This window comes from Salmo salar, chromosome 24 (genome assembly GCF_965601325.2).
Source record: "Salmo salar chromosome 24, fSalSal1, whole genome shotgun sequence".
In the NCBI taxonomy this organism is placed as follows: Eukaryota; Metazoa; Chordata; class Actinopteri; order Salmoniformes; family Salmonidae; genus Salmo; species Salmo salar.
In genome coordinates, this window is record NC_138314.1 from 25,444,900 (window position 1) to 25,468,647 (window position 23,748).

General features: G+C 41.2%; 1 protein-coding gene and 1 pseudogene across 1 annotated transcript in view; one reads left to right on the forward strand and one right to left on the reverse strand.

Moving 5' to 3' along the window:
• Positions 1-14,291, reverse strand: part of LOC106585515 (rasGAP-activating-like protein 1) — a 32,775-nt gene extending 18,484 nt beyond the window's left edge. The window contains exons 1-10 of the mRNA XM_014171808.3: positions 14,069-14,291; positions 13,701-13,757; positions 12,139-12,252; positions 11,608-11,669; positions 6,350-6,479; positions 2,933-3,014; positions 2,669-2,809; positions 2,394-2,485; positions 1,665-1,782; positions 1,077-1,230 (exon numbers count right to left, since the gene is read on the reverse strand). Of these exons, the coding sequence (XP_014027283.3) occupies positions 1,077-1,230; positions 1,665-1,782; positions 2,394-2,485; positions 2,669-2,809; positions 2,933-3,014; positions 6,350-6,479; positions 11,608-11,669; positions 12,139-12,252; positions 13,701-13,757; positions 14,069-14,133 (1,015 nt within the window). The 5' untranslated portion in view covers positions 14,134-14,291. The remainder of the gene's footprint in view (positions 1-1,076; positions 1,231-1,664; positions 1,783-2,393; positions 2,486-2,668; positions 2,810-2,932; positions 3,015-6,349; positions 6,480-11,607; positions 11,670-12,138; positions 12,253-13,700; positions 13,758-14,068) is intronic.
• A 1,506-nt stretch (positions 14,292-15,797) lies between these two features.
• Positions 15,798-23,573, forward strand: LOC106585314 (protein DGCR6-like; annotated as a pseudogene).
• Positions 23,574-23,748: the final 175 nt, after the last annotated feature.

Below are 23,748 nucleotides of genomic sequence, written 5' to 3' on the forward strand. Positions count from 1 at the left end.
CATGTTCAACTCTATGCAAAGGAGATGTGTCGTGCTGCATGAGGCAAATGGTGGTCACACCAGATACTGACTGGTTTTCTGATCCATGCCCCTACCTTTTTAAGGTATCTGTGACCAACAGATTAATATCTGTATTCCCAGTCATGTGAAATCCATTGATTAGGGCCTAATTAATTTATTTAAATTGACTGATTTTCTTATATGAACTGTAACTCAGTGATAGTAAAATCTTTGAAATTGTTGCATATTGCGTAAATATTTTTGATCAGTGTAGTTGTAGGCCAGAAGCTCATTTGTGAGAAGAGAAGAGCTGCCAGCTCTTTTATGATATTAAAAAGGATGTTAAAAGTTTGTTCTACCACACCACTTCTTCAACATAAATTAATTTCTAGTTTTTTTTCTCACTTTTTGTTTTCTCACATTTTTCTACTCCCCAATGTCTATTTTGATCTTATGATCAACGAGCTCCCTTTTAGATCGTGTGGAGTTGCTATGGAAACTTTGCTTGTTATCACAAGCCACACTAACAGAAAGTGAGAAAAAAAAGAGCACAACTAAACTCCTTATGACTTAGCCTGGGGACCCGAGTGGAGACAGGAACATAATTAATGAACACCCAGAATGTGTCAAACAACAGTAAGGATGAATAATTGCTGGAGGTCTGATTAATATAATGCTGCACCGCCCGCCCACACAGACAGACTGACCCTGGCTACTGCTGCGATTAGAGAGAGAGAGCGTCAAATCAGAGTTAAATACCAGCATTGTTTAGAGCCTCTGCAGGATACGCAGGAACAAGAGCAGGTGATCAACTGGGCTCTTTTTTAATCTGCCTAGCACATATACACTCAAAGTTCCTTCCAACACTGTCCACTACCTTAACCTACACAGTGTCTGGTTGTTCACAGCCGCAAGCTCCTTCCAACACTGCCCATTACCTCAACCTTCACTACATCCAAGAGACTCAGTGGTCATATAACCATGATTTTTGACAAGAGCATCTAGAAAAGCATACGCTCAGGAATATGACTTTCCTGTCCTATGTTAAATTGCCCCAGCCAGCCAGTATATCTTACAGGTGTGGTTGACCTCGCGGGTGTTGAGGTAGTCCAGGAAGGGCACCACCAGGCCCTGCCCCAGGTAGATCTTGACCAGGGTCATGGCCACGTCCTGCCGGCTCTCCACCGTGGTCACCTCCTCCAACATGGTCAGGGGGCTGCCGTCCTCCACCTGGGGTGGGTCAGAGCGTAGAGACAGTCAGGGTCCATTAGCCAGGTGTTCATTTATGAGAGGAAGCTGGCTATGTGTCTGTCAGCCATGGGGTACAGTAGGCTCTATATACTGTATAAACCCTGTGGTGAAAGGATGTGGTATATAGTAAGAAATCTAAAGAATTAAATATATTTTCATAGGAAGGAATCACGCACCATGGCATCTGTCGTTCTGCCCCTGAACAATGCAGTTAACCCACTGTTCCCCGGTAGGCTGTCATTGTAAATAACAATTTGTTCTTAACTGACTTGCCTAGTTAAATAAAGGTTACATTTAAAATAAAAAATGGCATGAAAAATGTAATACATTAGTGGTTGAACAAATCAGAAAAATATCCTGTAGAATTAGTTAATAACAATTGGTTGTGTATGTGACAGCAGTGTGATGTTGACCTCAGCAGGAGAGATGACTGACTGCACCAGCAGGTCAATGAGAGGCTGGTAGTACATGGAGGGCAGAATACGGTCCTCCACCAGACGCACCTTCAGTCGCAGCGCACCCAGCTTACCTCTGTGGACAGCGAGAGCGAGAGGCCTCAGAGACACTACAGTCACGACATTCTTAATTAAACAATACTCACAAGAAGTTCGCTTAGCACAAGAATGTTATAGCACAGGTAGTGCTGAGCATTACCAGGGGAATGTGCCCACATTATATTAGGTTTGGTGGCGTGATGTGCGACAACCACCCTGTAATGGTTATTTTTTATAGTTTCCTGTCCCCTAACATATTGGGAATGACAGGCCTTCTGATAGTACCTTTTCATTCCTTCCCAAACAAGCACTCCCTAAAGCTGTGACTCACTCCCTAATGACTCTCTCGCTCTTTCTGTGTGTGTGTGTGCGCGTGTGTGCGCGTGTGTGCACGCACGTTGAAAAGGGAAATAGTCAAAAACCTGAAATAAAAAACCATCCCAGGCAGGACACCAGACAAACAACTGATGTCAATCGTGGCCTGTGGCATTAGAGGGGGACCAATATGTCCTCAAGTCCTACTTAACGTCACAAGTGACATTTAAGATGAAGAAATATACATAAAAAACCACCCCCCTCCCTCTCTCTCATACACACACAAACCGATACACATCCACACAACCACACTAACACCCATACACTCCTTACCCAGCATCATCCTCATTGTTTCCCAGGGGCAGCAGACGAAACCAACCCTGTACCAGAGGTGTCTTGTGCAGGCAAGCAAAAGGGATTTCCACCTGAACATGAAAACAAATAACCAATACATCATACACTAAACTGAAACAGTATTATACCACCAAAAATACATATTTGTATTTGTAAAAGTATGAATCATTCTATATAGTAGAAATAAGTATAACGTGTCCTCACAGATTAACATAAGTATGAGGGATTGGACTTTAGGAACATAACCGCTTCACCTTTCCCAGGAAGTCATTTTTGCCCACCATGTCCCAGTCCCAGACCTCCACTGTGACAGTCCCTCCCTCAGACAGCTCCTCTGTCTCAAGCTCCAACTCCAGGGTCTCACCCCAGTGTGGGTAACGAGTCTTTTTAATGATCTGACAGACAAACACAGAAGAAAAACATTTCATATACTATTTAACATAATCAGTCGTTGTCTCCGCTAAAGTTGGTGATTCATTCAGACATGTACACGTTATCCAGCTCATCTCCCTACTCACCGAAGTCTCTGCACTGTGGTTATTGAAGAGGATTCTGGCAAAGGGATCAGAGGTTCCAGAAATGTCTCTTGGTGCCAAGTCTCTAAGAGGTCAACAAACAGAAACACATTAGTGCATGAGCAACCCCTGACCTTTTACAGGGTTCTGGAATTATTCAATGAGCGGGGTGATATGTGCATATATCATTCTCCTACATTTTACATTAGTCTGCCAAATCTAAAGATGAAAGAACTTTGAGGGGCTGTGTAGATGTAATAGTGAGATGGTAAGTGTAGTGAGATAGTAAATGTAGTGAGAAAGTGAGATAGTAAGGATAGTGAGATAGTAAGTGTAGTGAGATAATGAGACAGTAAGTGTAGTGAGATAGTAAGTATAGCGAGATAGTAAGTGTGGTGAGATAGTAAGTGTGGTGAGATAGTAAGTGTGGTGAGTTGTGTAGAGACAGTGTAGTGAGATAGTAAGTATAGCGAGGTAGTGAGATATTAAGTGTAGTGTCAGAAGGTTAGTAAGGATAGTGAGATAAGTGTAGAGAGTGAGATAGTAAGAGTAGTGAGATATTAAATGTAGTAAGATAGTAAGTGCGGTGAGATCGTAAGTGTAGTGAGATAGTGAAATAGTATGTGTAGAGACTGTGAGATAGGGAGATAAAGTGTAGTAAGATAGTAAGTGTAGTGAGACAGTGAGATTAGTGAGAGAGTGTAGTGAGATAGTGACTAGTGAGATAAAGAGATAGTAAGTGTAGTGAAATAGTAAGTGTAGTGAGAAAGTAGGTGTGGTGAGATAGTGAGTGTAGTGAGAGTGAGTGTAATGAGACAGTGATATAGTAAGTGTAGTGAGAAAGTGTAGTGAGATAGTGGATGTAGTGAGACAGTGAGATAGTAAGTGTAGTGAGAAAGTGTCGGGAGATAGTACGTGTAGTGAAAAAGTATGTGTATAGACTGAGATAGGGAGGTAAAGTGTAGGGAGACAGTAAGTGTAGTGAGATAATGAGATAGTAAGTATTGTAAAATAGTAAGTGTAGTGAGAAAGTAAGTGTAGTAAGATAGTGAGTGTAGTGAGAGGGAGTGTAGTGAGACATTGAGATAGTAAGTGTAATGAGAAAGTGTAGTGAGATAGTGGGTGTAGTGAGACAGTGAGATAGTAAGTGTAGTGATAAAGTGTAGGGAGATTGTATGTGTAGTGAAAAAGTGAATGTAGTAAGATTGTATGTGTAGCGAGACAGTAAGTGTAGTGAGTATAGTGAGATAGTGAGTGTAGCGAGATAGTAAGTGAGATAGCAAGTGTAGTGAAAGTGAGATAGTGAGTGTAGTGAGAGTGATATATTGAGTGTAGTAAGATAGTAATTGTAGTGGGTTAGTGAGATTAGTGAGAGAGTGTAGTGAGATAATGAGATAGTAAGTGTAGTGAGATGGTAAATGTAATGAGACTGAGATAGTAAGTGTATTGAGAGTGAGATGTTGAGTGTGGTAAGATAGTAATTGTAGTGACAGTAAGTGTAGTGAGATAGTGAGTGTAGTGAGATGGTAAGTATAGTGAGATAGTAAGTGGAGTGAGAGAGTGAGTTTAGTGAGACAGTAAGTGTAGTGAGAGTGAGATAGTGAGTGTAATGAGACAGTGAGATAGTAAGTGTAGTGAGAAAGTGAGTGTAGTGAGAGTGAGGTACCCCTACCTACATGTACAAATTACTTCGACTAACCTGTACCCCCGCACATTGATGCGGTACCCACTGTAAATAGCCTCGTTATTGTTATGTCATTTTATTGTGTTACTTTTCCTTTTTTATTTATATTTTCTTAACTCTATTTCTTCAACTGCAGTGTTGGTTAAGGGCTTGTAAGTAAGGATTTAATGGTAAGGTCCTACACCTGTTGTATTCGGCGCATGTGACAAATAACATTTTATTTTATTTTATTTGAGATAGTGAGTGTACTGAGATAGTGCGTGTAGTGAGATGATATATTTAGTGAGACTGAGATAGTGAGATAGTGAGTGTAGTGGGACAGTGAGATGATGGTAAGTGTAGTGAGATTATATATTTAGTGAGACTGAGATAGTGAGTGTAGTAAGTGTAGTAGTGAGTGTGAAATAGTGAGTGTAATGAGATAGTAATTGTAGTGACAATGAGTGTAGTGAGATGGTGAGACAGTCAGTGAAGTAAGTGTAGTGAGCTAGTGAGTGTAGCGAGATAGTAAGTGTAGTGAGATGGTAAGTGTAGTGAGACAGTGAAATAGTAAGTGTAGTGAGAAAGTGAGTGTATTGAGAGTGAGATAGTGAGTGTAGTGAGATAGTGAGTATAGTGGGATAGTGAGATGGTAAGTGTAGGGAGACAGTAAGATCCTGAGTGTAGTGAGATAGTGAATGTAGTGAGATGGTAAGTGTAGTGAGACAGTGAGTGTAGTGGGATCGTGAGTGTTGTGAGAAAGTAAGTGTATTGAGATAGTTAGTATAGTGAGATAGTGAGTGTAGTGAGAGTGAGATATTAAGTGTAGTGAGACAATGAGATTCAAATAACCAACTTATCATCCAGCTTTGATTATTTGAACAAGCTGTGTAGTGCTAGGGCAAAAAACTAACTGTGCACCCAGGGGGGGGCCCAAACCCAGGACCGAGTTTGGGAAACCCTTGTCTACAGGACACAAAGGCAAAGGAGCACCAGACATTCTAAAATCTGCTGTTTGATACAATGTTTTCCATGCGGTGCTCTGCTTCCAAGAGAGAAAACAAAGTTGCTTCATCCCCTAATCTGAATTCTCTGGAACACTATGCTCATTGTCATTGGTTGTCACCCTCTGTGCAGAGCTTAGCTGGAAGACCTCAGTGGAAAAATGTTAGGATTTCTTAGTAGAAAATAAATAAACTGAAACCCCTAATTTTAAACGTATGGCAGTGCTGAGAGAAGGCCAGATCTAGTTGGAAGCCCTCCTTCAGAGGGTATTGAGAATGTTGCCAATGATTGCATAAAGCCTTCAGAAACAGCCACGCTGGACGGCGGCCATGCTCACAGTGCTCAGTCTCCATCCTGTTACTGAAGCCCTCTCAGGGACCTCTATGCCTCTCATTTCTTATGGATGTCTCTGTGGCACGTTCCTTTTGCTAAATGAAATGAGCTTATCCTCCTCAAAATCTGCTTCCTGTAACTCTTTGGCTTTGGTGTCTGCTGGCACTTCAACAGGCAGGTAAACACAATATCCTCTAGGACTTATTTACTTTAAGAATAAAGGCGACAGCAATAACATTGATTGCTGAGCATTGCAGATATTGTGAATTCGTCCACAACACATTAGTCACTGTAAGATGATCTGTCAAAGAGGATGAGCATTTTGCCAATATTTTGAGATTGAAGAAGCAGTTATGCATTTCAATAAGAGACCATAACAGCTTAGTAGCATCAATTAACCAATAAAGTATGTGTCTTACCTGGCCTCTATGAAATGGCATCGTAGTCCTACACCTTTGGCATCTCTGAGAAGCTCCAGACTAAAGTGGATCTCCCCCTGCACCTCCTCATCCGGGTCCACCCGGGTCAGATTCAGCCAATTATCTAACCCTGGACACAGGGGACATTACAACACATACAGTGCCTTCAGAAAGTGTTCACACCCTTTGACTTTTTCCAACATTCTGTTGTGTTAAATTGAGATTTTTTTGTCACTTGCCTAAACACAATACCCCATAATGTCAAAATGGAATTATATTTTTTGAAAAAAATTAAAATGAATAAAAAATCTAAAGCTGAAATGTCTTGGGTCAATAAGTATTCAACCCCTTTCAACCCCAAGCCAAGATAGTTCAGGAGTAAAAATGTGCTTAACAAGTCACATGGATTCACTTCGTGCAATAACAGTGTTTAACATGATTTTTGAATAACTTTTTATTTAACTAGCCATGTCAGTTAAGAACAAATTCTTCGTTACAATGACAGCCTAGGAACAGTGGGTTAACTGCCTTGTTTAGGGGCAGAATAACAGATTTTTACCTTGTCAGCTCAGGGATTCAATCCACCAACCTTTTGGTTACTGGCCCAATGCTCTAACCACTAGGCTAACTGCCACTCTTACCACTAGGCTAACTACCTCATCTCTGTACATAACACATAAACTCAGCAAAAAAAGGAACGTCCCTTTTTCAGGACCCTGTCTTTCAAAGATAATTCGTAAAAATCCAAATAACTTCACAGATCTTCATTGTAAAGGGTTTAAACACACCATGCTTGTTCAATGAACAATAAACAATTAATGAACATGCACCTGTGGAACGGTCGTTAAGACACTAACAGCTTACAGACGGTAGGCAATTAAGGTCACAGTTATGAAAACTTAGGACACTAAGGGTGCCCAGGGTCCCTGCTCATCTGCGTGAACGCGCCTTAGGCATGCTGCAAGGAAGCATGAGGACTGCAGATGTGGCCAGGGCAATAAATTGCAATGTCCGTACTGTGAGATGCCTAAGACAGCACTACAGGGATCGTCCTAACAGTGGGAGACCATGTGTAACAACACCTGCACAGGATCCGTACATCCAAACATCACACCTGCGGGACAGGTACAGGATGGCAACAACAACTGCCCGAGTTACACAAGGAACGCACAATTCCTCCATCAGTGCTCAGACTGTCCGCAATAGGCTGAGAGAGGCTGGACTGAGGGCTTGTAGGCCTGTTGTAAGGCAGGTCTTCACCAGACATCACCGGCAACAACGTCGCCTATGGGCACAAACCCACCATCCCTGGACCAGACAGGACTGGCAAAAAGTGCTCTTCACTGACGAGTCACGGTTTTGTCTCACCAGGGGTGATGATCGTATTCGCGTTTATCGTTGAAGGAATGAGCGTTACACCGAGGCCTGTACTCTGGAGCAGGATCTATTTGGAGGTGGAGGGTCAGTCATGGTCTGGGGCGGTGTGTCACAGCATCACCGGACTGAGCTTGTTGTCATTGCAGGCAATCTCAACACTGTGCGTTACAGGGAAGACATCCTCCTCCCTCATGTGGTACCCTTCCTGCAGGCTCATCCTGACATGACCCTCCATCATGACAATGCCACCAGCCATACTGCTCGTTCTGTGTGTGATTTCCTGCAAGACAGGAATGTCAGTGTTCTGCCATAGCCAGCGAAGGGCCCGGATCTCAATCTCATTGAGCACATCTGGGACCTGTTGGATCGGAGGGTGAGGGCTAGGGCCATTCCCCCCAGAAATGTCCGGGAACTTGCAGGTGCCTTGGTGGAAGAGTGGGGTAACATCTCACAGCAAGAACGGGTAAATATGGTGCAGCCCATGAGGAGGAGATGCACTGCAGTACTTAATGCAGCTGGTGGTCACAACAGATACTGACTGTTACTTTTGATTTTGACCCCACCTTTGTTCAGGGACACATTATTCCATTTCTGTTAGTCACATGTCTGTGGAACTTGTTCAGTTTATGTATGAGTTGTTGAATCTTGTTATGTTCATACAAATATTTACACATGTTAAATTTGCTGAAAGTAAACGCTGTTGACAGTGAGAGGACGTTTCTTTTTTTTGCTGAGTTTATAATTATCTGTAAGGCTCCTTAGTCAAGCAGTGAATTTCAAACACATATTCAACAAAAAATACCAGGGAGGTTTTCCAGTGCCTCGCAAAGAAGGGCACCTATTGGTAGATGGGTAAAGATTTAAAAAGCAGACATTGAATATCCCTTTGAGCATGGTGAAGTTATTATTTACACTTTGGATGGTGTATCAATACACCCAGCCACTACAAACATACAGATTGTCTTTCCTAACTCAGTTGCTCATGGGATGTCACCATGAAGCTAATGGTAACTTTAAAACAGTTACAGAGTTTAATGGCTGTGATAGGAGAAAACTGAGGATGGATCAACAACATTGTAGTTATTCCACAATACTAACCTAAATGACAGAGTGAAAAGAAGGAAGCCTGTACAGAATAAAAATATTCCAAAACATGCATCCTGTTTGCAATAAAGTACTAAAGTAAAATAGCAAAAAATATGGCAAAGAAATGTACTTTATGTCCTAAATACAAAGCATTATGTTTGGGGAAATTCAGCACAACACATCACTGAGTACCACTTTTCATATTTTTGAAGAATGTTGAAAGAATAATGTGCAAAAATTGTACAATCCAGGTGTGCAAAGCTGCTAGAGACTTACCCAGCAAGACTCACAGCTGTAGTCACTGCCAAAGGTGATTCTAACATGTATTGACTTAGTGTTATATTACATACAAATGTTCAATTTTTTCTTCCAATTTGACGTTAGAGGTTTTTGTGTAAATCATTGACAAAAAAAAATATTCAAATATTTTTTTGCCTACTTTGTAACAACAAAATGTGGAAAAAGTCAAGGGGTGTGAATACTTTCTGAAGTCACTGTATGTGGCATTTAATAAAGCCTATCAGGGAAATCATAGAAAACAGACAGCCTAGTACTATACCAATAATGCCTAGTGTCTCTAACTAACGGGCAGTGCCATGCATGTCTCTGTTAATGTGAACATTTACTCAACCCTTAAACACATTCCCATTGATAAGTCCAACCCTGGATAAATGTCTGGTACATATACAACATGATCAAAAGTATGTGGACACCTGCTCATCGAATATCTCATTCCGAAATCGTGGGCATTAATATGGAGTTGGTCCCCCCTTGGCTGCTGTAACAGCCTCCACTCTTCTGGGAAGGCATTCCACATTCCATTCAGCCACAAGAGCATTAGTGAGGTCAGGGCAGGCCAGTCAAGTTCTTCCACACCGATCTCGACAAACCATTTCTGTATGGATCTCACTTTGTGCATTGGCGCATTAACATGCTGAAACAGGAAAGGGCCTTCCCCAAATTGTTGCCACAAAGTTGGAAGCACAGAATCATCTAGAATGTCATTGTATGCTGTAGTGTTAAGATTTCCCTTCACTGGAACTAAGGGGCCTAGCCCAAACCATAACAAACAACCCCAGACCATTATTCCTCCTCCACCAAACTTTACAGTTGGCACTATGCATTGGGCAGGTAGCATTCTCCTGCCATCCGCCAAACCCAGATTCGTCCGTCTGACTGCCAGATAGTGAAGCGTGATTCATCACTCCAGAGAACGCGTTTCCACTGCTCCAGAGTCCAATGGCGGTGGGCTTTACACCACTCTATCTGACGCTTGGCATGAAATGGAAACCCATTTCATGAAGCTCCCGGGGAACAGTTCTTGTGCTGACATTACTTCCAGAGGCAGTTTAGAACTCGGAAGTGAGTGTTGCACCTGAGGACAGAAGATTTTTACGTGCTATGTGCTTCAGCACGTGGCGGTCCCATTCTGTGAGCTTGTGTAGCCTACCACTTCACGTCTGAGCCGTTGTTGCTCCTAGACGTTTCCACTTCACAATAACAGTACTTACAGTTGACTGGGACAGCTCAAGCAGGGCAGAAATTTGACGAACTGACTTGTTGGAAAGGTGGCATCCTGTGACGGTGCAACGTTGAAAGTCACTGAGCTCTTCAGTAAGGCCATTCCACTGCCAATGTTCGTCTATGGAGATTGCATGGCTGTGTACTGGATTGTATAAACCTGTCAGCAACGGATGTCGCTGAAATAGCTGCATCCACTAATTTGAAGGGGTGTCCACATACTTTTGTATATATAGTGTACAGTATATCAAAAGACGAGGATTGTTTGTGTGTGATAATATGAGGACTGCTGCTGACATTTCCGGTTGAGATACAAGGTGGCGAGGGCAGTGACTTCAGTTTCACAGCCAAAAGAGGAGAGAATTCCTAAGATCCTGTGAAGGAGTTGTTGACTCAGTGGCAACATGTTGCAGTGAATCAGGACTGAATGCAGAATGTTCCCTGGAGAGAGACATGGGTATAAGACACTAACTAACAGAGAAAGTGTCACATTTGCTTTCATGTAGTGTCAAAACACATTCAAAGTAACAATATAATTATTATACCCAGTTGCCATGGATAAGGAAAAGCAGGGCAAAGACATTATTGCTATATATTCTAACTAATTCCCACATTAAAAGTTACTGTAGGAGAGTCAGGTGTGCTGTGGTGAAGAAAGGCGCAGGCTGGCTGTTTGAAAAGCTTTCGGTTGCTTCTCACAGACTATAGTGGTGTTTTAAACAAAAGGATAGCTGCACTGTACAATGAATGATCCTGGAGTTGATGCAAACCCTGATTCAAGGAGCAATCCTGCAAACAAATGTAACCATGTACAGGCCATTCTCTCCCTGTCTGTTCGCTGTCCAATGAGAAGGAAGCTGTTTGGCTCATAGGGACGAATATGTAGAGAATAGTATATGATCAAACAAGCATAGCAGTCAGAAAATGAATCTCTAAATTAACCTATGGATTTGTGAGAATACACTGGCAACATTTCCCAGCAACAGGATCTAAAAAAGACCCAGCTCTTCAATCACAGTGACCTACATGGCAGCGCCTTACTCAGAGTCATGGGAATAACCCCTCTCTGATGACCCTTTGCTCTTTTGGTTTACCCTCTCTAGCATGGCATAGACAGAGAAGCAGACCCACAGATCTCAACCGTAGCACGACAATTCTATAAATCAATAAGCATTTAGATGTGTTTCTGTGCTGGTAGTTTTTCCTATCATCTCAGTGCCACCCACTCATTTAAAGCCACAAACAGTATTGTGACATATAGTGATCAGGTTTACCTTTAACCTTGGCCCCGATGGTGTCTTTGCTCAGCGATATCTTTCCAATGACGTCATCATGGCTAGGGCAAAAAAAAGGGAGAACATAAGTCACAATTAACAAAAACGTATAACTGAAAATAAAGGTCTTCACATGAGGTATTTCTCAAAAAAGGACTTAACATCCTATAAAGTGACCTCATAATACAGTAAGAATTATATACATAGACGGAGGAGGTTGTTGATCAGGAGACTGAGGTAGTATTTCATTTCTCAATCTGTGCTACCATCTGTATGTCGATGTTTGTTTATTGAAAGCGTTCAGGTTTTTCCAAAACACACATCCATGATTCTTCACCCAGTCAGTCTGGATACAAAACTCTAAAATCACAGCCTCTGTTAAACAAGCCAACACAATCATGAACATCTCTTCAATTACAAAACTATGATAACTCTACAGGTTATAACCTGTTTATACACAATTATCAACTAATTTGTTGACACAGAAACACTACAATAATTCTCTCTGACAGATGTTAAAGACAATCTTACCCAATGGTGTCCTCATCCATGACATAGAAGGAGAGAGAGTGGAACCCCGTTGGGAGGTGCAGTGTGTATTCTTCTCCCCAGAAAGGGTTGAGGTTCTTCCACACGGTGGCTGTCCTGCAAGGTAACAGTGCAAATAATAGTAACCACAGAAAGTACTACATGACCCTTATTTCTTATTCATAACCATAATCCCTTTCATTGTGAATGTCAGTAACAATGAAAGACAACAACTTACAATGAAGGCTGTGTGGGGAATATTGTGATGTGTTGAAAGTAATGAAACAGTGATAGAATAACAATGCAATAGCTTCAAAAGGCAGTGTGTGGAATAACAAAATACAAGTCTATATGCAATCATTTTTAAATCAGACTTTTCATTATGAAACATTAACTACTGCAGATGCTCTAACCATAAACTGGAGATTGCAAACCTGCTGTCTAGACATGAAATTGAGGAATGACTTCTACATCATGTCCTCTATGCCAATGGGAAGCAGGACGGTCTATTTTCATCAGTAATGTGCATCCCTTTATTATAATGAAACTCTGCTTTTCCAGACACCATTACCCCACAGCAGGGTCAATGCACCAAGTCGTCCAGAAAGCACACAGTCAGTGAGTCAGTGAGCTGATAATGAGACAGCCAGAGACTGATGCAGATCTCTGCAGTCAGTCAACCCTCCAACTCCTCTCATTGTGGGAGAGGAAACAACTAAATGAAAAGACAAAACAAATGCATTTTATCAACCGCTGAAACATCAGTTTGTCAGGAAAGAGGTGTCGGGAGTGTTGGGAGTCTTGATTAGCCGGGAGTTGTGATTAACTCGTTAGTCATTCCACATGAGGACAATGCGACAGGTAATGAACCAGCAGAGGGGAGTACATAGTTCCCAAAAGACAACAAATGAAACATATGGGACATTTATATACAGAGTACACTTGTGTGAACACACACAGCCAAACCCCGGGCAACGCGCTGCATGAACATGTCCCCCTACCATCAGCCTTCCATGGCCCTGCCTGGAGCCGGGAATGGGAACGGGAGCTCCCTGCAATAATTTATGTCCCCTCTCCATGGTTACCTACTGGTGTCTTAAAGGCCAGCCCTGGATCAGGTTCAATTGCACTTGGGGGGCTCAACCTAAGAACACCACAGTCCTTATCAGTGATCACACACCTAGCCTACTATACCACACTCCTGCCATGCTAGCCTGTATAAAACATAGCGGGGCACCCAAAGTCCAGCAACCGACTCCTCATTATACATCCTGTTCCTATCCTGTTCTGAATTCAACGTGTGTGAGAGCAATCAGAGGTTTGGCATAGAGTAAAGACAACATGATAGGATACAACACTGTTTCCTTAGAACTGATAAATATATTTTGCCATTGCATTAACAGTAGTGCCCTATCAGTTTTAACGTTTTTGGCAGCAGCATGCCACTTGCTGTCACATACAATTTTGAAGTAAACGTTTAGCCCATTTATCAATCACATTTATAAAACAGTCAAATTGAGTAGCAAACAAAGCAAGAATGAATATGACTGATATGATGGACTCACCTGGCCACAACTTCATTGTCAACTTTTACAATGCAGTATGGGTCACTGGTCCCAGAGCTTGACAGATAAAAATAAATATTTTTAAAGATGGAATGAAGGTCGCAGAGGAAACCTACAGATATGCTCTTCCCTTATCAGTTGCGAAATACATTATTGATATAAATATCTTAAACACCTGTCATGTCTAGGCTACTTGTAGTCACATTTTACCACTAATATCTCAATAAGTGCTGTAAAACAAAGGTATTCTTAACTTCCAAACAAGTGTACATCCTAGTATGAGAGTACTTCACACAACGAGAAACCTATAAACAAGCAAATAGGAGTAATTGCTGCCCGTTGCATAAGTACAATTAAGACATACTTACACGTCTTTGACTGGAAGGCTCCTGCCCTCTACAATACGGAAATATAGGGATGTGTTTTTGGCCATTTTTGACAAAAGAGAATGGTTTTGCCACTTCTTTTAATCTGCACATCCGTGATCCTTTCAACGGTGCTCCCTATGGTGCTCGCCTCCTCCGCAACTGGATCCTCTTCATTTCTGGCACCTTTTGCGCATGACGGCGTATCGTGCCTATGTTATAATCAATGATCTATCGTTTTCAATGTACAGTAGGCTTATTTGATACAGAATTAACAGCCACGTTGCAAATTTATAAGAGTAAGGTCACTATAAGCAAACAATGTTATAAAATATTTGGGTGGAAACAACCCAAGGAAAAACAAAATATGTAAAGTATAGTGCCAATTACTAATTACTGCCATTTACTTTCCTAATTTGGGTCATTTGAAGAAAATAGTCATCCCATGCGTTCTTTTTTCATTTCCAGATGAAATTAGCATTTGTAGTATATATCATACTACTGTTTTACAAAAAAAATGCAGTGGCTACTTTTAAAAACTATACATCTTTAGGCGTCATTGCCCTCATCAATCTACACATGACTTGCCGAAATGACAGGACACGATCAACCGCAGCTAGAAACTGTAGAATCTTCGCTCGATTGACAGTGTACAGCGCGCGCCATCTGGCGGGCGAATTTAGCTCCTGCGAATTTAGCTCTCGCGAACCCCACACTCGCTTTTGTCTCTGTAAAATAATAATTTAATATTTCCATTTAACTTATCTTTGCTAATATGATAAATACCACGAATGATGACAAACCTGCAATTAAATAAATGTAATAAATAAAGTTAAAAATATGAATTACAAGCAGGTATCTTATAGACAACAAACCCTTCCATGGGTAGTGCTAATAGGAATCCTTGGCCCTACCCTAAACCATAACCCTAACCCTAACCGCTACCCTTACCCTAACATTAACCATTTTAAATGTCAACAGAGTTGAGGTTGGTGGCACCTTCATTGGGGAGGACAGGCTTGTTTGTGGTAATAGCTGGAGCAGAATGGCTGGAATGGTACCAAATACATTAAAACACATAGTTTCCATGTGTTTGATGCCATTCCATTTGCTCTGTTCCAGCCATTATTATGAGCCGTCCTCCCCTCAGCAGTCTTCTGTGGTTCCAAGGATTTGGTTTTGACTTTTCTGTCCTTCCACAGGCAGAGCATCTGTGCATCAGTCGCTAGCCTCCAACTACAGCAGAAATGCACACTACTTTGTGTATACTCCATTTTGATTAACTTGTAAAGATAACTGTAGCTAGGTACCTATGTGGTTCCTCAAAGCATCCCAAAGCATCCCAACCCAGCATCATTGGAGAATCTCAATTGCATTTCCTTGATTTCTCGCTTCCTCTCTCCTCGCCGCCTCCGCATTTTAAAACCCAAAGGATGAGAATGTCAGATGTCCCTTCCCATAGACCTTTTGTTTTGAGAAGGTGAGTAGAGAGGGCACGAGGAATCAAGAAAATGCTATTGAGATTCTCCCTATGTCTTATGTGCGTTCATGGTTCCTAACTATTTACAGTTGTTAGATGTCAGAAGCATGTCAGAATTTTTGGGGGGACAAGTTTAGGTGGACCCACGCCATTTCGGTCTTTTTGATTCCTAGGGAATAGGGAGTAACCGAAACGGGACTTGACCTCTGTTTCCAGGTCCAGGAAGTAATCTCTGTTAATTGTTTTACCCCCATGTCTAGCTCCTTCCAGCAGTGCCTGTCCTACACCACACTGAGTGACCTGGCTCTGAGACTCATAGATGTAACAGTGTATGATATAGTATAGGGACTCCTGGATATCCAGCACCTGAATCTGTACAACGAGAGACAAAAGCTGCACTGTGAGCATCAAGGTCTCTCTGTCTTTAGGTTTCACATGTGCTCTGTCTTATCAAAAAACACTTGAGTGTATGTTAGTGTGGGATTATACAATGGATCTGAGGTATTTCGCCATTACAATGTCTCACTATTATCTTCCTCATGCCCAGTACTCAAGCAGGATTTGATTCATAAGCATAAAGAAGCCCTACAGGTTTGCAAGTCACACAACCTTGTAGTTATGAAAACAAATAGACAAGGAGAAACAGAAGTTTGTGCACTGACTGCAAACACATGTTATTGATGTGCTGTTACATGATCCCAAACATCCTTCCTTCTATACTGATTTCTATTGTTCATGTCTGAGGACATAATTGTCTCTATCAGGCTCTGGAGATTGAAGTGAGAGAGGAACAGATGATGGATGACAAGATTTTGGTGGAGATGGACCAAAAGGTTATAAACCAGCAAAACACCTTGGAGATTGCTAGAGTCCCAGGGTTCTACATAACCACCAATCCCCAGTTGAATCAACACTTTGTAAATGTACATTATAGTGCATATGGCAGATACATGAACATAATGGTGCAATGTCCTTGTGTGTCTCTGTAACAGATACCCAGCAAAGACAAGAAGACTAGCCTCTGCATCAGTGTAACAGATGTCATCGTACTTCATAACTGTGATGCGCTGTGTTTTTAAAGAAAGGACTGTCCAGCCAGTGATCCCAGTTGATTGTTGTTTATTCTGACAATAGACACAAGACAATGACTTATCAATGACCCAAGCCCAGCTCAGCTAATCCCTAATAATGTGACGCAGTGTGGTCATAATGCTTCAGCAAATGTACATTACACTAGAGGTGTTGGTAGACACAATATAAGTAACATCATTTATGTCCCTCTAACTGTTCTGAGTGCCTCTGCTGATCCTACAGCTACTGTATGCAGTAATCATGTGCCTACGAACCCGATGTATACTGTTAGCACTGAGCCGGTGTGCCCTAGGAGGAAGTCCACTGTGTGCAGCTCACCCTGCACTAGCATAAAGAACATGAGCACATCTACTGCTGCTAAGCTTCCGAGTAAAGCAATAAAAACAAGTAAGGATCCCAGAAGAAAAGTGCTCAAAGTAGCCCATGTTAACATATGTAGCTTAAGCTCAATAAGTTGCTAGTAACAGATGACATTCATATTCTGACTATCCTTGAAACTCACTTAGATAATACCTTTGATGATACAGTGGTAGCAATACAAGGTTATAACATTTACAGAAAATATAGAAATGCCAATGGTGGAGGTGTTGCTGTATATATTCAGAACCACATACCTGTAAAGATTAGAGAGGATCTCATGTTAAATACTGTTGAAGTAATATGGCTGCAGGTTCATCTGCATCACCTAAAGCCCATTCTGGTGGGAAGCTGCTACAGACCATCAAGTGCTAACAGTCAGTATCTGGATAACATGTGTGCAATGCTTGATAATGTATGTGATGTCAATAAAGAGCTTAACTTTCTGGGTGATTTCAATATTGACTGGCTTTCATCAGGCTGCCCACTCAAGAGAAAGCTTCAAACTGTAACAAGTGCCTACATCCTGGTTCAGGTTATCAATCAACCTACCAGGGTAGTTACAAACAGTACAGGAATGAAATCATCAACATGTATTGATCATATCTTTACAAATGCTGCAGAGATTTGTTTGAAAGCACTAACCAAATCCATCGGATGTAGTGATCATAATATAGTAGCCATATCTAGGAAAACCAAAGTTCCAAAGGCTTGGCCTAATATTGTGTATAAGAGGTCATACAATAAGTTTTGTAGTGATTCCTATATCGTTTATGTAAAGAATATTTGTTAGTCCGTGGTATGTAAAGAGGAGCAAACAGACACTGCAAACAGACACTGCACTTGACACATTTATGAAATTGCTTATTCCAGTTACTAATAAGCATGCACCCATTAAGAAAATGACTGTAAAAACTGTTAAATCCCTGTGGATTGATGAGGATTTATAAAATTGTATGGTTGAGAGGGATGAGGCAAAAGGAATGGCAAATAAGTCTGGCTGCACAACCGATTGGCAAATGTATTGCAAATTGAGAAATCATGTGACTAAACTAAATAAAAATAAGAAGAAACTACACCATGAAACAAAGATAAAGAACATAAAGAATGATAGTAAAAAGCTTTGGAGCACCTTAAATGACATTTTGGGAAAAAAGGAAAACTCAGCTCCATCAAACTTAGCGATGCCATGCCAGCAACAAATGCTGACACTACACATCCAAGTATACAGCATCTGACCAAATTATGAAAGACAAGCATTGTAATTTTGCATTCCGTAAAGTGAGTATGGAAGAGGGGAGAAAATGATTGGTGTCTATCAACAATGAAAAGCCAACGGAGTCTGACAACTTGGATGGAAAATTATTGAGGATAATAGAGGACGACATTTCCACTCCTATTTGCCATATTTTACATTTAAGCCCAGTAGAACGTGTGGTCCCGTGTTGCTCAGTTGGTAGAGCATGGTGTTTGCAATGCCATGGTTGTGGGTTCGATTCCCACGGGGGACCAGTATGGAGAAAAAAAATGTATATAATGAAATGTATGCATTCACTACTGTAAGTCGCTCTGGATAAGAGCGTCTGCTAAATGACTAAAATGTAAAATGTGTGTGCCCCCAGGCTTGGAGTGAAGCAAAAGTCAATCCGCTACCCAGTAATAGTAAAGCCCCCTTTACTGGCTCAAATAGTCGACCAATCAGCCTGTTACCAACCCTTAGTAAACTTTTGGAAAAATTGTGATTGACCAGATACAATGCTATTTTACAGTAAACAAATTGACAACAAACTTCCAGCATGCTTATAGGGAAGGACATTCAACACGCACATCACATACACAAATGACTGATGATTGGCTTAGAGAAATTGATTATACACAGATTGTGGGGGCTGTTTTGTTAGACTGCAGTGCGGATTTTGACATTATTGATCATAGTCTACTGCTGGAAAACTGTATGTGTTATGGCTTTACACCCCCTGCTATATTGTGGATAAAGAGTTACCTGTCTAACAGAACACAGGGGGTGTTCTTTAATGGAAGCCTTTCCAGCATAATCCAGGTAGAATCAGAAATTCCCCAGGGCAGCTGTCTAGGCTCATTACTTTTTTCAATCTTCGCTAAGGATATGCCACTGGCTTTGAGTAAAGCCAGAATTTCTATGTATGCGGATGACTCAACTCTATACATGTCAGCTACTACAGCGACTGAAATGACTGCAACACTTAACAAAGAGTTGCAGTTAGTGTCCGAGTAGGTGGCAAGGAATAAGTTAATCCTAAATATTTCTAAAACTAAAAGCATTGTATTTGGGACAAATCATTCACTAAACCCTAAACCTCAACTAAATCACGTAATAAATAATGTGGAAAATGAGGTGGCATGTCATTAGTAAAGATTGAAAAAAGTTATGGGCCTAGACAGCTGCCCTGGGTAATTCCTAATTCTACCTGGATTATGTTGGAAAGGCTTGAGGTGACTAAACTGCTTGGAATAACCCAGGATTGGAAACTGTCATGGTCAAAACATATTGATACAACAGTAGCTAAGATGAGGAGAAGTATATCAATAATAAAGCGCTGCTCTACTTTCTTAACAACACTATCAACAAGGCAGGTCCTACAGGTCCTGGTTTTGTCGCACCTGGACTACTGTTCAGTTGTGTGGTCAGGTGCCTCAAAAAAGGAAAATTGCAATTGGCTCAAAACAGGGCAGCACAGCTGGCCCTTGGATGTACACAGAGATTAATAATATGCATGTCAATCTCTCCTGGCTCAAAGTGGAGGAGAGATCGACTTCAACACTACTTATTTTTACGAGAGGTATTGACATGTTGAATGCACCAAGCTGTTTGAATTGCTGGTGCACAGCTCGGACACCCATGCATACCCCACAAGACATGTCACAAGAGGTCTCTTCACAGTCCCCAAGTCCAGAACAGACTATGGGAGGCGCACAGTACTACATAGAGCTATGTCTACATGGAACTCTATTCCACATCAAGTAACTGATGAAAGCAGTAAAATTTGATTTAAAGATATAAATACACCTTATGGAACAGCAGGGACTGTGAAGCAACACAAACATAGGCACAGACACATGCATACACACACACACGATAACATGCGCACTATACACACACATACACATGTATTTTGTATTGTAGATATGTGATAATGGTGGAGTAGGGGGCTGATGGCACACAGTGTGTTGTAAAATCTGTGAATGTATTGTTATGTTTTTAAAATTGTATGAACTGCCTTTATTTAGCTTGACCCCAGGAAGAGGTTAGCTGCTGGCAGCAGCTAATGGGGATCCATAATAAATACAAATACATTAGATGTGCAGGACAACACTATGTTGATGGCTGTAAATTCGTGATTCGTCTGTTAGCATGGAAATAACTGAATTAGCAGGGGCTAATGCGACATTACATCTCAAGCGTGCTAGCTAACTCGCTCTTACACAACAACACACAAAGGCACATCCCAGGTTGCCCCAAATATCTAACAGGTACTGTACACATTATACATATATACACTGAAGAAAAATATAAACGCAAATGTAAAATGTTGGTCCCATGTTTCATGAGCTGAAATAAAAGATCTCAGAAATGTTTCATATGCACAAAAAACGTATTTCTCTAAAATGTTGTGTACAAATTTGTTTACATCCCTGTCAGTGAACATTTATCCTTCAACAAGAAAATCCATCCACCTAACAGGTGTGTCATATAAAAAAGCTGATTAAACAGCATGATCATTACACAGGTGCACCTTATGCTGGGGCCAATAAAAGGCCTCTCTAAAATGTGCCATTTTGTCACACAACACAATGCCACAGATGTCTCAAGTTTTGAGGGAGTGTGCAATTAGCATGCTGACTGCAAGAATGTCCACTAGAGCTGTTGACCGAGAATTTAATGTTCATTTCTCTACCATAACCCGCCTCCAATGTCATTTTTGAGAATTTGGCAGTATGTCCAACCGACCTTCACAACCGCAGACCACATGAATTGCGTCGTGTGGGTGAGCGGTTTGCTGATGTCAAAGTTGTGAACAAAGAGCCCCATGTTAGCGGGGGGTAATGGTATGAGCAGGTAATAAATTACAGACAATGAACACATTTACATTTTATTGATGTCATTTTGAATGCACAGAGATACCGTGACGAGACCCTGAGGCCCATTGTCGTGCCATTAATCAGCTGCCATCCCCTCATGTTTCAGCATGATAATGCACGGCCCCATGTCGCAAGGATCTGTACACAATTCCTGGAAGGAGAAAATGTCCCAGTTCTTCCATGGCACGCATACTTACCAGACATGTCACCCATTTAACATGTTTGGGATGCTCTGGATCGATGTGTACAACATTCATTCGTTCCTTGTGCTGTTGGACTACTAAAAGCAAAGTAAATTGTATCGGTATATGTACTTATCTATCTAGTGCAGTTGGGACAGTGGTCGTTTTCTGTGAATGTATTAGTGTTTGCAACACGATGGACTGACTGGTTTAAATGTGTATGTTGTTAGGATGTATGTGTATGTGATTATTTTAATGAAGGTGATACCAAACAAAAATGTCCATCCTGAATGGGCAATTAAGTTTTATTCTATTCTATTCTACGACAGCGTGTTCCAGTTCTCGCCAATATCCAACAACTTCACACAGCCATTATAGAGGAGCAAGACAACATTTTACAGGCCACAATCAACAGCCTGATCAACTCTATGTGAAGGAGACGTGCTGCGCTGCATGAGGCAAATGGTGGTCACACCAAATACTATCTGGTTTTCTGATCCACGCCCCTACCTTTTTTTAAAAGGTATTTATGACCAACAGATGCATATCTGTATTTCCAGTCTTATGAAATCCATAGATTAGGGCCTAATGAATGTATTTAAATTGACTGATTTTAAAATCTTTGAAATTGTTGCATGTTGTGTTTATATTTTTTTCAGTATGTATAGAGTACCAGTCACAAGTTTGGACACATCTACTCATTCAAGGGTTTTTCTGCAAAGGATAAGTTCATTACCAGCCTCAGAAATTGCAGCCCAAATAAATGCTTCACAGAGTTCAAGTAACAGACACATCTCAACATCAACTGTTCAGAGGAGACTACGTGAATCAGGCCTTCATGGTCGAATTGCTGCAATGTTTCCAACCGTCGTGTCTTTGTGAGACGCATAGTAGGTGAACGGATGATCTCCGCATGTGTGGTTCCCACCATTAAGCATGGAGAAGGTGTGATGATGTGGGGGTGCTTTGCTGGTGACACTGCAGTGATTTATTTAGAATTCAATGCACACTTAACCAGCATGGCTACCACAGCATTTTGCAGCGATACGCCATCCCGTCAAGAAGGAAAGTGATCAAATGACCTGGCCTCCACAATCACCTGATCTCAACCCAATTGAGATGGTTTTGGATAAGTTGGACTGCAGAGTGAAGAAAAAAGCAGCCAATAAGTGCTCAGAATATGTGAGAACTTCTTCAAGAATGTTGGAAAAGCATTCCAGGTGAAGCTGGTTGAGAGAATGCCAAGAGTGTGCAAATCTGTCATCAAGGCAGAGGGTGGATAAATATATTTTGATTTGTTTAACACTTTTTTGGTTACTACATGATTCCATATGTGTTATTTCATAGTTTTGGTGTCTTCACTATTATCCTACAATGTGTAAAATATTAAAAATAAAGAAAAATAAAGAAAAACCAGTGAATGAGTTGTGTCCAAACTTTTGACTGGTACATTTCCTGATATATATATCAGTAAATGTACATAGTGAAATTGTACACATTGTAAATACGTCAATAGAATGCACTATTTCAGAACATGACCTACCGCTTGCATATCAATATCAGACTTGGAAGAATTTAAATTGCGATCTCCCCCTATCTGCAAGCATGACCAATGACTTAACACCTTATTGATATGTAAATTCATCAAACCAACTGTAATACATAAACATCGAATACATATTTATGTAGTTTCAAGTGGAAACATAACCAACCCTTACAGCTCTACATAAGCTCATACTCATAACCAGATGTCTATTCTACCAAATATGATAGCTGTAGTTTGTCATCATTCTAATGTTGAAGTAATCTTGATTATTTTGTGAAATATGTGCCTTGAATCCTAAAGAGAAAGGATTTGTAGTTGAAACTGTTTGAAGCTAAGTGCACTGCCAGCGGGGTCAAGGGGTGAAACACAGATTGCAGTGCAGGAAAATGTCCAATAGATGGCGGTAGGTTCTCTCTGTCTCCACAATTGTAATAGCCTTGCTACACTGCAGGATTAGCCAAAGAAGACCATTATTGTAGGGTTTAAGCTGTTTCACTGGAAGCATATCCTAGAGGCAGTGCAAGCAGAGTGCAAGCCACTTTTAAGTGTTTTTGGGCGTGTGTCATGTGTAGAATTCTTCTTCTTGCGGAACTGCGCTGCTCGTTGACAATAATGGCTCTGAGGTTTCATGTTCCCTTCTTGTCATTTGAGGAGTTGACAATGCAGATGAACCGGCTCAAAATGATACTTCCACTTCCACAGAAAGAGTACCAGTAAGGAGGCCTGTCCTGAGAGACAGACAGACCGATAGACAGGGTCTGATAGTGTGAAAGCACTGGATACTAAAGAGCATATCCAAGAGTGGATAGACACAAGAGCATCCTGTCCTCATGTTAGTGAGCGCTTGAGCAGGGCTCAGGATTCACATTCTCTTCCAACATGTTCAGGTTCATGTCCTCAGGGGCTG